Source organism: Panthera onca, chromosome C1, assembly GCF_046562875.1.
Source record: "Panthera onca isolate mPanOnc1 chromosome C1, mPanOnc1 haplotype 2, whole genome shotgun sequence".
In the NCBI taxonomy this organism is placed as follows: domain Eukaryota; kingdom Metazoa; phylum Chordata; class Mammalia; order Carnivora; family Felidae; genus Panthera; species Panthera onca.
Genome location: NC_138346.1, coordinates 156671883 through 156689335, shown reverse-complemented (window position 1 = coordinate 156689335; position 17453 = coordinate 156671883). Strand labels below are relative to the sequence as shown.

Here is a 17453-nt window from a genome sequence, read left to right as displayed (position 1 = left end):
TTTCATACAATGCTGATTAATATTACACCTCTCAAATTTATTGAACAATCAGTGGATCCCTAATTCAAGACACACACTATGGTAATAAATGCACATCTAAATTATCTCCATATTCACATACAAGAAAGTGATAAAACCTTGAATCACTTTCAAATGGTTAACTGTTAAATATGAAAGTTCTGTTTTAAGGAAAAGAGAAAATTGAAAGGAATTTTTCACTAAAATAAAGGACATTATAAAATTAAGTAAAATTTGTATCTTATCCTCATGTCTTTGGCAACCATAACCTTAAAGGCATTTAAAATACTTTTTGTTCTTACCACAAATATTTTCTGTCATATTACAAGGGAAATTACAAAAGTAACTTATATTTAAAGCAATTAATAAACCCTAAAGTAATTTTTCTTTTCACTTTATTAATCCTGAAGTCGTGAAAGAAGGAATACTCTCTAAGATGGGAAAGGTAACAGGAAAAGATCCTAAAAATGGCTAGGCAATAGAACAAGTTCCTAATATAAATACTCAATTAAAGTTCCCAGCTATTTTCATTGGGGTATATTTTGTGTGTTTGGGGGGGGGGGGGGCATCATCCTGCCTTCAGTAGTATGGTTAGGTATAGAAGGGAAAAAAATGAAACACTTAAAAAATATTTACCCATATTAAAAGAATAAATCAAGTTATCACCAAATATATTCTCAGTAACAGTGCTCAAAAACAGTGCTAATATATACCTTCTTCTGGAGTTTCTCCACAAATCCAATGGGATTTTTTAGTGCTTCTTTCTGGTGTTTGCCTAAACTTTCAAGGTCCTGGACTGCTTGAGAACGCTGAGCCTCGAGTACAGCAATCGTCTGTAACAGTCTCTGATAACTACAGAGACAAAGAAAAATACCTCACTAAAATTTTCTAGTAACAACAATAAATTAAAAACTGAGTTCAAGCCATGATCTACTATTAAGCCACACAGTCTTTTTAAAGTTACCTGAAAGAGTTTAGTAAAACATATTACTGGGAATAAATGAGGTCTTCCTGAGTTACGAAGTACCTAGTCAGAAAATATCAGTTAGAGAAAGCAAAGCCTTATTCCCCCATCTTAAGTTTTTAATTCTTGAACCTGAACAAGTAAAGAAAATAAGAAGGCATCTTGACTTTCCAACAAAGTCATTAGGAAACTGCTAAATAAAAAATAAAATAAAATCATAAGGTTTTAGCACTAGAAGGAATCAGCAAATCCAGCCCTCTGCTGTACTCTGTTGGGAGTAAGGAATCCGAAGTACATTTTCTTGCCCAGAGTTACAGGAAACTGTCAAATAATTCAGATATGATCTTAGGTGTCATGGTTCTCATTTACTCTATTATACTCCCACACAGGAAGTTTACTTTCTAGGCAATTCTTAACTATTGAACACTTTTAAAGAAGAAAGGTCTTAAAGATATTTACTCCCTATCTACAAAGGTCTGTTTAGCACAACTGACATATAGTTTTACCCAGACAAATCTACTGTCTGTCATTAACCTGAAATCTCACAATGGTATGTGTATACTAGTTAATTCTCTTTATCTCTCTCTCTCTCTTTTTGGTACAAATTGTCCTGCTTCTCTGACTGATGTCTATTTTCACATGTTGATACATATACATATGGAAATATGTTACCCCCAAATCCTGAATGTTCGAATACATTGTGCAAAAACAATCAAGAACAAGTCATTCCAAGTTTGCTTCAAACTAAGTGGTTAAGTCCTTAACGTGTAAGTAAAACATAATTTTCTTTATGGCTTCAAATAAACTTCACTCCATTTCCCACTAGACTGTAAACTCCATTATGGCAAACACATCTGAGAAGTTCACTGTTTTATCCACTGTGCAACACACTTCCCAGCATATAGATGATCAATAAATATTTTTTGATTGAACAAATGAATAGACAGATGTTCTGTGCAACCAAAGTCTCTTTTAAGTTCAGAAGTCTGCAAACTAGCAGAAATTTCAAAGGTAAGACAATGTAATTCTAAGGTTCACAGCCATGGCATAATTCCAACATGGCATTCTTCACCAGGACAGTTTTTAAGCGCCCTGCCTAAAAAACATACGTTATTCTTGTTCTTGAAATGTGTATATTAAGGTAAAAACTGCTAACATTGAAGGGTAAATTCCTCTGAAGCTAAAGATACTTCATTGAAAAGTTAGAACTGAGTTAGAAAGCAAGGACCATACTAAGTCACTCCTTATCAAGGACCATACTAAGTCACTCCTGGATAAGTTACAGATATGGAGTCTAAACTCACTTTCACAAAGCCCTAATTTGCTTTGAAATGTATGGAGCATACAAACCCTGTCTATGCTGGCTGTTTCCACCAGGCAGGCTCACCCAGGCTCAATCTTAAGGTGATGGTAGTGAGCTGAGTACTGGAACCTATCCTCTCTACAATACTCTGAACTGCCTGCCATACTTCAACTTCAGAAGTCCTTCCCCACTAAGTGAACAACCAAAGACTTCTCATGGTGTCTCTATAACATGATCTCTGTTTTAAGCAAGAGTTGCATACTTCTGTATCATCAATATAAAAATGGCTATGAGCCTATTAAATTTTCAGCAAACTGTTGAAAGCACAGTTAACAATTAATAAGGAACAAGAACAGAGTTATAGAAAAAATAAGCACAGGCTTGAAAAAAAGTGCTACAGTCAGGGCACCTGGGTGGCTCAGTCAGTTGAGCGTGTGACTTCAGCTCAAGTCATGATTTCATGGCTTGTGAATTTGAGCCCTGAGTCAGGCTCTGTGCTGACAGCTCAGAGCCTGGAGCTGCTGCAGATTCTGTGTCTCCCTCACTCTCTCTGCCCCTCACCTGCTCGCTCTCTCTCTCTCTCTCTTAAAAATAAATAAAAACACTAAAAAAAATTTTTTAAAAAGTGCTATAGTCAGCTGTTGCCACTAGGAAGAAAGCCTCTCTTTGAAACCAATAAACTGTTAACAATTTTTAGTGTACTTAAAGTATTCCACAATAACTCTGACTTTAAAAAAATATTTCAACAGAGATGACAAAGTAGAATTCTTCAACCTCTATTTGCTTCTCTTTTATCAAGATAAAATGATTATCAAATTGAAAGGCCTATAATAAACATTGGTAAAAGTCTTAAAATCCAGATAAGTGAAATTAAGAAAATTAAGAAATATTGAGAAAATAGTAAATTCAAGTCTTCTAGTCCACCTAATTTGAATTATTTCCTAGAGTATTCAGAGATTTTACCAGTAAGATTACCACATATATCCCCATGCAGAAATGGAAGGAACTGTAAAAACCTGGGGTGACATCTTTAAAAAAAAAAACAATATGAAAAAAAATTTAAAAGTATGATACAAGCAAACATATTTTCAATCCCACCTACCCACCCACTTAACCTCCAAAAACAAACTACTGGAAGCTGATCCAGACCTCAATCAAGGCAGGGTTCATTTGTTCATTAATTTCATAATTATTTACTAAGAGAATAAGATGCTAAAGCTTTAGTAATTATCAAAGTAAGTCGGGCATGGACTTTAGGTATAACAGAGGAGCTACAATTATACCAAAGAGGGAGAAAAAAAGCTGAGGATTGAATGGACAGGATTGGTCATTTTGTTGGGAATAGAGGATGGGTATGTGAGGGTCCATCATATTAGTCTACATTTTTGTAAGTCTGAAATTCTCCACAATGAATTAAAATAAGAAAACTTCAACTTAATGGAGGATGTTACCATTGTATTCCTCCTGGACTGGTCAGATCATCCCTCTTACTATATTCAGTTCTGCTTTACGAGAGACAAACAGGTTCATGAAAAGACAAGATGGATGAGAAAGTATAGAATAAGAAATAACAATAGTGTCTAACATTTACTGAATGTATACTATAAGCCAGACGTTGTATTTTAAGTATAATAACACAGTCCTCATTATAAACTTGTAAGATAGGTACTATTATCTCTATTTTACAAATAAGGAAACCAAGGCACAGAGTAAGTAATCTGTCAAGATCATATAGCCATTTATTGTGGAGATGTGAGGTGAAGAATGGTTAAAGACTCTAAGAATATTTAGCCAAGAAATTAAATCCTCCAATAGAATACTGTTTCAATCTTTATTTAATACACAGCTATGCAGAAAAGGAAACAGATTTGTTTTACAGGGTCAAGAGTCAAACAAGAATCAAATTGTGATAAAGGCACAATATGAAGAAAAACATTGTCTTAGTCAAAACTAATAAATGAAGGCAGTATAGCACCCAACCACAGATATTCATACAGATATTTAAAGGAAATTCAAGCACTAAAAATACTCACACTCTTTAATTCCAGTAAAACATGCTACTTTCACACTTTTGCTACTCATTCAACAAAGTAATCTGTAGAATGATTTTTTTAAATGTATATACTTTTGTATGAATGCAAATATAGTAACATCATTCCCACAAGGACAACTCTGTATTAAATCTATCAAAAAATATTTATTTCTAAAAATGAATCCAGTGCTAAAAATAGTAGGTTTACGTGTGGCAAAGAATTGTTAATTTTATTGTCGCATGTCTTCAACATAAGACAACTTTAGCTTTTATATTATGGAATTATATTTGACTAAAATATAAATACTCTTCAATTCTAAATCTAAATTATTTCACTACCGTTCATTATCCAAGCCCTCTTGAATTCTTTATTTACATCTGTGAATATAACACACTTATATAAAAGAGTATATATAGGTAAAATTTTTGGTGTCTACAAGAGAATACCAAGAAATTAGCAGTCTAGAAGTTTCATTACAAGAGAATACCAAGAAATTAGCAGTCTAGAAGTTTCATTTTAATGTCCAATTTCTATACACACTGTAAGAGAGACAAAGGAAGAAAGAATAAGATTTTATTTTCAACTAAACGAGAATCTTTCCCAAGAAATTAGATTTCCATTTCTATTGTGGAAACAACTCTTAAGGTTGCATGGCATTTGCTATCTTAAAAAAATGAGGGAACATTTTTAAAAACCCAAGTTGGGGGGCATCCTGCCAAAAAGTTGACCTGATTGTTCAGTCATTATATAGTGTCATTAAAGACAAAAAAATATAGAAAGCTATTCTAGACAAGAGGTCTACAGCCTTTAGCCTGTTTTTATAAACAGTTTTATTAGAACATAACCACACTCATCCGTTTACATAATGTCCACGGCTGCTTTTTTAGCAACAATGACAGAGTGGAATAGTTGCAAAGTACAGCTGATCTCCAAAGAAAAGTCTGCTAGGCCTTGCTCTAGATTAAAGATGCAGAGATACGACAATCAAATGTAACATATGATCATGAATTAGGTCCCACAGGAGGAAAAAATGGACATTTCAGGGGACATTTTTGGGGATAGATGGAAAAAATTTAAATATGGATTATAAATTATATCATTTTATTGCATCAATGCCAGACCGCTGGGGTATAATAAGGTATTTAAGGTTATGCAGGAAAATATTCTAATTTTTAGATGTATACTGAAGTGTAAGGGTAATGAATCTATAATATACTTTTAAATGGCTCAACAAAAAAAAAAAAAAAGAAAAAGAAAGAAAAGTTTATAGTACATAGGACGGGAGGGAACATGAGGGGAAAGGGAGAAAGGGAGAGAATATTATAAAATGTTAAGCTAAAGAGCGCTGGGGTAGCTCAATCGGTTGAGCACATGACTTCAGTTCAGGTCATGATCTCACGGCTCATGAGTTTGAGCCCCATATTGGGCACTGTGCTGACAGTTCAGAGCCTGGAGCATGCTTCAGATTCTGTGTCTCCCTCTCTCTCTGCCTCTCCCCCACACTCTCTCAAATATAAACATTAAAAAATTTTTTTAATGTTAAGCTGTTGACTGATGAATTTAGCTGAAGAGCATACTATCCTTCTAGCTTTTCTAACTTTTATATCTTTTCTAAATAAAAACTGAGTAATGGAGAAGCTATTCATTATGCTTTGCTACTGAAAAAGAACAACTTGATTATCCTATGAACATTGAACTTGATTAAACACTGAAAAAACTAAAGGAAGTTGATTTAAAAATAAATTTATTCATTTAAATTGTACAAAGAAAAGGGAAAGGAGTATAGAAAAACTTATAAGCCAACCAATGTTTTCACATGTGTGCACTGGTGAGCAAGGAGGAAGTAAGAGCAAGAGGAAGAAGAACAAGACATACAGTGGATATTATTTTCAACAGGATAAAAACTATATAAAATGAATCAGTTCTCAGGAATAACAATCAGGCAATTTTAAATGGTAACAAATTCCATCCTAACAACTTACCAGCATAAAACAATTTAAGGAAAAATGCTTCAATTTACTCTACACCATCATTTCAATCAAGTAAGGTATTTCTACTTTCTGCAAAATACTGAGCTCAACACATACATAATTTAACAAAAATTATTTTGATATGAGCAGAACATACATATCTTAAAATTATCAATTTAGTGAAACAAAAGCTGTGATACTTTCTCTTCCTTCGTGAAGAGTTTCAAACACTGAAACTACAGAAAAGCAAAAATTCAATAATTCATAAATGATTTCTCACTATGAAAATTAGATGATCAAAAAACCTTTTATGATATTCTGTGTTAAGACGGAAATACCTCAGCTTCTGATAATATGCCTTTGCCAAGTACAAAGATCAATTTTGTATTGAAAATAACTAAAAACCCTGAATTAAAGACAAGTTAAGAAAAAACCATGTACAGTACCCGTTTATTTTAAAATCATGGAAGAACTGTTAAGATGCTAAGACTTTTTATTATCAGGCCAAAATCTAACTGAAGGCACAAATTAGGAGTGTCAAACAGCACAAATCTGCTTTTGCCTTGATGGCAGGTACTGGACCATGTAAGCTTGGGCTCAATTTTCTATATTTCACTTGCCCAGGAAACAAAAATCAAAGCCACTGAGGCAGATAGTCTAATAGGAGATGTTCTTCCCTCAGGCTCATCTACCCCTCACTCCCATCCCATAGAAAAGTTGCTTTGGGACTAAGAAAAGCCACGGATAAAATTTTCAACCACAAAATGCTGTTACCATAAGATAGTCCAAATCATATCACCTGGGTGGCCTTAAAGAACCATGACTATTGTTTAAAGCAGTGCTTCTGGACTGATGCATACAAACCCATCCCCCACCAAGATACCCACAGAATCAAATGCAATCTTCTCTGGATGAATTCATCTTTACCCCAGACCTCAAAGATAACCCATTAAGAGTTTTCCAAAGAAAGTAAAAGCTCCTATTTAAAAATTACCAAACATACAAGAAAGTAAGACACACAGAATCTAGGGAGTCTAGGACCTACCAAAGGTAGAGGCTCTGGGAAACAAGCCTATGCTTTGGCCTTGGATCCTAAAGGGCTACACCCCAGGAATAAGGGTGAAAAGGAAGTAAACAGCCCTCTCAGAATGGACTAGTATATCTCAGTTCATAATTAACTAGTACACTGAAGATGCACATACCCCCAAGACCCAGATATCCCATATGTAGGTATCTTACTTCAAGAAACTCTTGAATATACACAGAAGCATATATTTATAGCAGACCTATAATCTATTCATGATCCCAAACCAGTAATAATCCAAATGTCCATCTAAGCAGAAAGGATAAACTATGGTTTAGATATACAATGGAACACTATACAGCAAAGAAAATGAACGAAGTACATCTACGTAAATCAACCCAGATCAATATCACAAACATATCACAAAAGAGTACATGCAGTGTGGTTCATAAACTAAACTAAATTTTGGGGTGCCTGGGTGGCTCAGTCGGTTGAGCGTCCGACTTCAGCTCAGGTCATGATCTCACGGTTTGTGAGTTCGAGCCCCGTGTAAGCCTGTCTGGATAGCTCGGAGCCTGGAGCCTGCTTCGGATTCTGTGTCTCCCCCTCTCTCTCTGCCCCTCCCCAGCTTGCACTCTGTCTCTCCCTCTCTCAAAAATAAATAAACATTAAAAACATTTTTCTTAACTAAATTTTATTATTTAGGGATACACCCTAAATGGTAAAACCTTTTAAAACAGCAAATGAGAGAGAGAGAGAGTACACAAGCAGGGGAGGGTGAGGGGGGAAGGGAGATTGAGACTCTTAACCAGGCTCCACCCCAGTGCAGAGCCCAATGTGGGACTCACGTGGGATCATGACCATGAGATCATGACCTGAGCTGAAATCAACAGACACTCAACTGACTGAGCCACCCAGGTGCCTCCATATTGTATTTCTTAACCTGGATTGTGGTTAAACAATTATAAACTGTTTGATTTCATAATTATTCCGTATCTGTATATAAATATTTCATTACTGTTACATGCACAAGAAACTGCACATTTTTCTTAAAAGGGAAAGTTTTCTAGGAAGAAGATGTTACAGAGGGAACACTTCTACATTTAGAACTTTATTTAATATTCACACAGGAGTCCTGGTTCAAATCCCAGCTCTATCAGAAACTGTGAGATTTTCCTCAAATCACTAAACCTTAGGCCTTAGCTTTCCCAGCTACAAAATTAGAAAAATGGACCAAGTACATAATTGCAAAAGCTTTTTCACAGTGCAACATTCTAGGATTATAAAATATTTGTTCAATTCTGGTCATTGTATAATGGTAAGTGAAATAAGACAGAGGAAGACAAAGATTTCATTCATATGTGGAATTTAAGAAATAAAACAAATTAGCAAAGGGGAAAAATAGAGAAAGAGAGAAACGAAGAAACAGACTCTTAACTATAGAGAACAAACTGATGGTTACTAGGGGGGAGGCAGGTGATGGGATGGGTGAAACAGGTGATGGGGATTAATGAGAGAACTAGGCGTCATGAGCACCAGGTGATGCATGGAAGTGTTAAATCATGATATTGTACACCTGAAACTAATACAGCACTGTATTAACTATACTGGAATTAAAATTAAATAATAAAATACAAAAAAATTCTGGTCACTCATTTCACATTCTTTCTGAGTTGGAAATGGAAGTCATTCATATTGTATTCATAAATACAGCATCAAGTCATTCTTTTCTTCATAGAGAATCCTACCTGATACCTGGGTTTTATCAGCTCCGCCCATAGCAAAAAGTATGTCAAGTAACTGCTCTCAGAGAGGAAGGTATTTAAGAAGATCTAAGGGATAAGTTTCCCCTACTTCACAATGTCTACTCATGACACATTAATGGCTTTTCTCTCACAGACCTTACTTCCAAAAAGAAATTGTGTGAAATATAATAATCTCTATGGTTTATAAAGAAATTGGCTCTTCTGGCTCTAGGTCACCAGATAGTATATTCCCGAAGGCAGTCATTTTTAGATGCACCTACCCCACTAGTTTTTAAAATGTATGTCTTATTTATTGTAGTGTGCTATGCTTGAGAGGAAGGCCATTTTTCTACTTCTTTAATACTGTCCCACAGCATATTAAGATTCAAGAGACATAGAAAGTGCTCATAAAGATTAAAAAATAAAAACACACAAAAGAAAATAGGAAGTGAATAGTTATTTGGATGACTTTTTAGCTGTTAAACAACTGCATACAGAACACTGTTATAACGGTATGTATGTTCTTGTGAGTTTTTAGGGATGCTAAAGATACATACAGGTTGGTCTTTTTCCACATGTAAGACTTAGAGGGACAGAATAAATGGCAAACTTACCAAGTTTATGGATGACATGAAGCTGAGAAGGATAGCAAATACTGTAGATGAAAAATATCAAGATTAAAAAATAACAAGTCAGAATACTAGAAATGATGAAATTTAACCACATGAGCAGAAAGTATGGAACTGAACTACAGAACAGTCAAACAAGTACAGAATGGCATGAACTTCCCTTAACAGGAACAGAAAATTGTGAGCCTCCCAACTGATCCTAAGTTCAATTATGATGCTAAAGTGTGAAATAGCTGCTAAAAAACACATAATAATAGCTTAAACTTATATAAACCCATTCAAACACCTACCAAGTATGCTCACTGTACATAGCACTATGTAAGCCAGTCTGAAGGGTACAACTATAATCACCGTGCAACCCTACATCTTGATCATTACAATTTAGGTAAGAGAGTGTACGTGTGTATGTGGTAGTTGCTTATTTAAATGTGGGGGAAAAAAGGGGTGCCTGGGTGGCTCAGTCTGTTAAGTGCCCAACTCTTAACTTCAACTCGGGTCCTGATCTCGTGGTTCATGACAGATTGAGCCATGTTGGGCTCTGCACTGACAGCACGGAGCCTGCTTGCGATTCTCTCTCTCCCTCACTCTCTGCCCCTCCCCCACTCACACATGCATCCACACTCTCTCCCTCTCTCTCTCAAATTAAACATTAAAAAAATAGTAAATACTGAAAAGCAAGAAAGCTTCTAAAATTCCTATTCAATTCCTAAAACTGGCAAAAACTGTAATGATTAATACACTGCAAGAGAAAAACATGTAAAATTTGACTAATCATAAGTACATAAGCATGTTATGAACAGAATGATCATTCCTGAGAGACTCAAACAATATTTTATATAAGAAGTAAAAACCAAGTAAACTCTGAAAATTCATGATAATTCAACAGGAAAGAAGGTTAAGATATTCCAGGTAGAACAAACAGTGCAAGGAAAAGCACAGAGGCAGGTTAAGTGGCATGTACATTGAGATAACAGTGATAGTACAGAGAAAATACAGCTTAGGGCAAGCTGAGAACACAAAATAAAACTCTTGAAATGAAAGAACTGTAGATCCAGTAGGACCAAGACATATGGGTTCTAGTCCCATTCTGACAAGCTATGATCAAAATCAAATAGATCAGCCTATCAGGCCTTCAATTTCCTCTTTTACAAAATAAGACTCTCTAAAATCACTTTCCATTTCCAGAATCCCCAGGAGACACAGCTTGAGCGTCTGTATTTAAAAACGAAAACAGGGGCGCCTGGGTGGCTCAGTCGGTTGAGCGTCCCACTTCAGCTCAGGTCATGATCTCACAGTTCGTGGGTCCGAGCCCCACGTCGGGCTCTGCGCTGAGCGCTCAGAGCCTGGAGCCTGCTTTGGACTCTGGGTCCCCCTCTCTCTCTGCTCCTACCCCACTCATGCTCTGTCTCTGTCTCTCAAAAGTGAATAAAGATTTTTTAAAAATTAAAAAAAAAACAAAACTCTACAGATAATTCTGAAACATGTCCTTCATAAATAAATACCACTCTAATACAATAAGGAGCAACTGCAAATTTTCAACAATGATGATATAAGAACACATTTGCATTTGGAAGGCTAATAATAAGGCTGCAGTGTGTAAGATAAACGAGAAAGTGGCAAAAGAAACAATACAGAAAGCTATGTAGCTGATGTATAAGATTACATTCTGAACACCATATTTAGTACTATAGTATACTCAGAAGTTGTTAACCAGCTAGGGTTCTGAAACGCAAAAAAGTTAAAGAAATGTAGCTAACACAAAAGAACATACTAAAACTGTCTTCGAGATATGAAAGCCTGCTATGTAGAAAATGGAAGAGACATTCCAAGTCACCCCAAAGTCAAACATCACTGAGTAGAAGTTCTAAGGAAGAATCTGAGGCTCAATACAGTAAAGGTTTCATAAAGTTGTAAACGCTTAACTAGTTAAGTTCAAACAGACACTGAATGACCAGCATCAAAGGATACTATACAGGTGTTACATTAGGTGGAAGTCTGAACTAGACTTAAATCATGGTCATTCCAAGACAAAGTTTCTAAGGATACTAAAAAAGAACATTTAAAACGTAAATTTCTTCAGCGTGATAAGGCTACATTTTATGATTCCAATTATATATTTTATAAAGGGTAAAACTAAAAGACAATAAAAAGATCAGAAGTTCAGGGGAAGAGAAGAGGTTTGAATATGATACAAAGGTGATTTTTTAAAATCACCTTTGTAATTATTATTGAAATAATATCACCAGTGAAATTTTTCTACAGGATACTGTAATCTAGGATGCATACATCATGCATCTGGCAAAATCCATAAAACTTTTGAAGGACAAAGAATGAACTGTAAAGGTATACAAATTAAAAAAAAAAAATCATTTAGAAGGTAAGGGAATCCCTAGGAAGGAATATAAACAAACACAAGATCTAACTGTATTATAAACCTCACTGAGGGGGTAAAAAGGAAAAGGTCCTGACCTAGGACCTTTGGAAATGAGTGGCATCTCTAAGACTAACGGCACAATATTCTGCACATAAGCACTTACGCTGACAGTTATTTCCCATTAGAGTAAAAATTAACAATTCTAATACTGCTATACATTTATACTGGAATTAAACAGGGGCGCCTGGGTGGATCACTCAGTTAAGCATCCGACTTTGGCTCAGGTCATGATCTCACCGTCCTGAGTTTGAGCCCCACATCAAGTTCCGTGCTGACAGCTCAGAGCCTGGAGCCTATTTCAGATTCTTTCTCTGTCTCTCTCTCTGCCTCTCCCCAGCTCGTGCTCGCTTGCTCTCTCTCTCTCTCTCTCTCTCTCAAAAATAAACATTAAAAAAATTATAATGGAATTAAACAATTAAATAAATGGGTGATGGATGGCCATGTTTGTCAGTGCTGCAGTGGGTATTTACAGATAAGCAAGAGGAGGAGCTAGAATAATCCAGTGGTAATATAATGGATTGGAAGGAGACTCAAAACATGAACTCATGTTTAGCTTAGTATAGATACAGATGATTACACATAGAAATACTTATGGATATGTGTATATATACAGGTTAGTATACACATACGTATTTTCTTATTCTGTCAGCTGAGACAGCTAAATAAAATAACACACCCCAGTAGCAACGAGCACACATCATACCCAAATACAGGCTTCTAACACCATTCTCCAAAAACAATTCTAGGAATGGGGTACGAAATAAGTAAGAGTCTGTAGTATTTTGTAATGAAAGAAAGAAAAGAAAGAAAAGAAAGAAAAGAAAGAAAAGAAGGAAGGAAGGAAGGAAGGAAGGAAGGAAGGAAGGAAGGAAGGAAAAGAAAGAAAGAAAGAAAGAAAGAAAGAAAGAAAGAAAGAAAGAGCTCACACACACACACCAAAAATACACCACCTTATTGGGATATACGAGGGAAAAGATAGGTTCCCGATGGCCAAAGCTAAAATGTATTTTTAAATGTCTGTTTATTTCTGAGAGAGAGAGGGCGTGAGAGCGCACACAAGAAGAGGAAGAGACAGAGGATCTGAAGTGGGCTCTGCTCTGACAGCAGTGAGTGTGATGTGGAGCTCAAACCCACGAGCTGTGATATCATGACCTAAGCCAAAGTTGGATGCTCAACCAACTGAGCCACCCAGGCGCCCCAAGATTGTAAGATTTAATTTTTATTTTATTTAAAAAAAATGTTAATGTTTTACTTATTTTTTTTTCTTTTGAGAAAGAGAGCAAGGAGGGGCAGGCAGAGAGGGAGAGAATCTTAAGCAGGCTCCACCCCCAGTGCACAGTCAACGAGCCTGATGTGGGGTTTCTGTCTCAATGACCATGAGATCATGACCTGAGCCGAAATCAAGTTTACGTTTAACCAACTGAACCACCTAGGCAGCTCTAAATAGTTGTTTTAAGAACATTTTTAGATTTATTGAAAAATCAAGAATATATTCTAGAACTCCCATTTATCTATTATTAATCTTATGTTACCATATTACAATTTATAAATCAATATTAATAATTATTAATATTATCTAAAATCTATACTTTATTTATTAGCTTTTACCCAGTATCTTTTTTTCTGTTCTGAAATCCCTTTAGAATACCAATTAGATTTAATTTTCATGTCTCCTTAGGCTTCTCTTAGCTGTGGCAGTTTCTCAGACCTAACTTTCCTTATTGTTGATGACCTGGGCAATTTTGAGGAGTACTGGTCAGGTATTAATAGATTTTTCTTTACTGGAATTTATCTGATGTTTTCCTCCTTATTAGGTTGGGGTTTGGGGAGAACACAGAGGTAAAGTACCATTTTTATCATGTTATACCAAGGGTATATACTGTTAATATGATTTAGTGCTGTCAATATTGACTTGATCACCTGGCTGAGGTATTTGTCAGGTTTCTCCACTGTATTCTTTTTTCCTCACCCTTTCTATACTGTATTTTTTGAAAAGAAGTCACTATGCACAGTACATACTTAAGGAGTGGAGAGTTAGGTTCTCTTCTTGAGGGCAGAATATTTACATAAATTATTTGGAATTCTGCTTGGGAGATATTTTTTTCTTTTGTCATTCAATTATTTATTCATATCAGTATGACTCAAATATTTATTTTTATACCTGTACTACTTTATTTTGTTGCTTAAATTATTCTTAGCCTGGAGCCTGCTTCAGATCCTGTGTCTCCCTCTCTCTCTCTCTGCCCCTCCCCTGCTCTCAAAAATCAATAAAAAAAATTTAAAAAAAATTTTTTTAAATCTTACAATCTTCTCTATAGCCACTATTGCTTTGTTACCTTGGAAGAGCAAAAGGGAAAGTATTTAGTTGAGGTATGTATTTAAGTTGAAATATCAGAACTTACAAGATCCCATCTAATTATTTTAAAATTAAAAATTTTAGGGGCACGTGGATGGCTCAGTCGGTTGAGCATATGACTCTGGCTCAGGTCACGATCTCACAGTTCATGAGTTTGAGAGCCCCATGTAGGGCTTTGCGTAGACAGCCTGGAGCATGCTTCAGATTCTGCCTCTGCCTCTCTCTCTCTCTCTCTCTCTCTCTGCCTCTCCCCTACATGCGCTCACTTGCACACATTCTCTCTTTCAAAATAAACAAAAAAAATCTTTTTAAAAACTAAATTAAAAATTTTGTGTTAACAAATTTACTGTCATTTACTCCTGGTTAAACTTTAACACACTAAACAATCACTCTAATAGTTCTAGAACTCACCAATTTATAAATAATCCTCACCTGCTATCTCTGTTCAATATGAACATAAATATTGTATCTATTCTGCTTAAAAGTAGTAACAGCTCAGAGTACTTTAAATGCAAAAATCTGTCAAATTAACCTAATCTGCAGACCTACTATGGTTTTCCATCTTAAGTCACTAAATAAGCACAATTCTAGACTTTTAATTTTAGTGCTCCAGCACAGTGGTGGCATTAAAATACACACCACTATGCCTGGCATGGCTATATACTCCTAAAAAATACATTCTGATGTGGAGGCTGGGGCAAGGAAAAGGTTAGGGACAACAGTTTAGTGTGATATATATACATATAACAGTACTATAACAATCATGGAACAATATTAGACCAATGTATTTACAGCACAGTGTATTTAAATAAGTGTTTTTAGGTGTTTGGTAATAGCTGGACTTAAAAATTTTTTAATCACAAGGTGAAATAAAAACATTTTTTACTTCTTGTATCGACACTACTACACTACAATCTCATTATAACTATACTACTATTAACTTTACTCTTTGTACAGCTATTGTTACCTTACTTGTACTTTCTATAAATCTTTAGAGTACAAATTAGTTATGTTCAATATATGATCATATCTATTCCAGATCAAAAACCCTTTCAAGTAGGTATTACTACCACTTTATGAATGGCATAACTAAAACTTGGAAAGGTTAACTACTGGCAGATTCTTGCCATCATTCTTTCCATAATACAATTATTTACATATCCTAATTTATGTGCAATATTGAGCTTAGATTGTATACAATGGGAAAATTAGCCTATACCTAAAATTCAGAAATTACTCAAAACCTAACTGAAGCCTTAATCCCTGCCTTATTTTTTTTTAAGTTTATTTAAGTTTCTTTGAGAGAGATGGCATAAGCGGGGGAGGGACAAAGAGAGAGGGGCAGAGAGAATCCCAAGCACGCTCCACGCTGTCAGCACAGAGCCCAATGTGGGGCCTGAACTCAGAAACCCTGAGACCATGACCTGAGCCAAAACCAATAGTTGGATGCTTAACCGACTAAGCCACCCAGGTGCCCATCCTGCCTTATTTTTAAATAGCAGAAGAGAAAGAAAATTAGCCTATTTAACAACTCTTTCTATTCACCTACAAGTACAAATACTAATTTTAGAATGCAACAGAAAAGAAAGAATGCCATTTTTTATTGAATAGATCATAAACAGAGTAAGCAATACTTTAACTAAAACATATGTCATTCATAGTTAAAGAGGAATTTTGATAGCCTCCAACAGTTGTAAAAAAAAAAAACAAAAAAAAAACACTTGCCCCTTTCCAAAAAGTCTTCATTGTATATTTTCTCAATGTATATTAACCCCCTGAAAGAAGTATAATTTCTAATGTGTTTCAAAGGGTATTTTCTTTTACATAAAGGTTTCATCAATGATCCTGAAAATATAGTCCTTCATTCTTTCAATGACCTCTATAACAAAAGTTATCAGCGTTCTCTTTCCAGAGTCTAGCTTGTGTACCTGAAAACTGGCAATAGGTCTAGAGGAGATCTACATAGGAGTCCACTATTTCTCTGTACAATAATTGTTTTAAAAAACTCAAGTTTGACAGTTAAGCTCTATTTCTTCTTATCACTGTTTATTTGGCTTAACATAAGTCAGGAAAGATTAGCCAGCTGGTTTGATTTAAACAAATATATTTCTATACTCTGATGCTAAAGTATGATTTTTTAACATTTTTCTCAGTTCCAGAAGTAATATTTCTAGTAAGCTATGTGAGAATAGGGAACTCAACATCCTCATATGTTCTACACCCATTCCATGGATCACTAACCTTGCTGACTATCCATTTGCTTTTGAATGTAAATATCTGAACTGAGGTTTATGAACATCTCAAAAATTTTGTTAAGTATTTGACAGTATGAGCCCTTAACTCTCTTTACAGTTAAACATATTCCCATGCTTCTTATGTTTTTTCTGGTTAAACACATACACACAAACAACAAAGTTTGTCTCTATTTGTTATATATACACAATTTTTAAAAAATTTTTTTAACGTTTATTTATTTTTGAGACAGAGTGTGAGTGGGGTGGGGGGAGGGGGGGAGGGGGTGCGGGGTGGAGACAGAGGGATAGAGAGCAGGGGGAGACACAGAATCTGAAGCAGGCTCCAGACTCTGAGCTGTCAGCACAGAGCTCAACGGAGGGCTTGAACTCACGAACCATGAGATCATGACTTGAGCTGAAGTCGGACGCTCAACCAACTGAGGCACCCAGTGGCCCCTATACACATAATTTTTAAACTACAAACTATAAGAGAAAAATTTTTCCTTACATGGCTTGGATTGAAAAATTTCTAAAGGCAAAGTATAATCGGGTTAGAAAAAAATAGCCTGCATATTAAAAATAGAAATATCATTTATTTTTCATAGCTAAGAGAAAAAATGACCAATGTCAAGAAAATCAGTATTTACAGAGTGTGCTCTTATATAAGCTCTTTAAAATGTTTGGTGATCTTTACTTTTACCACTTCTTTAGGTTAAAGTTGGCAAGTTTTACCTTCAGTAAAT

At 35.3% G+C, this 17453-nt stretch overlaps 1 protein-coding gene across 7 annotated transcripts in view; it reads right to left on the bottom strand.

Moving 5' to 3' along the window:
- Nucleotides 1–17453, bottom strand: part of ZZZ3 (zinc finger ZZ-type containing 3) — a 107863-nt gene that overhangs the window by 23140 nt on the left and 67270 nt on the right. For all 7 annotated transcript variants that reach the window (XM_078451769.2, XM_078451765.2, XM_060625830.3 and 4 more), the window contains one exon: nucleotides 732–870. In XM_078451769.2, the coding sequence (XP_078307895.1) occupies nucleotides 732–870 (139 nt within the window). The remainder of the gene's footprint in view (nucleotides 1–731; nucleotides 871–17453) is intronic.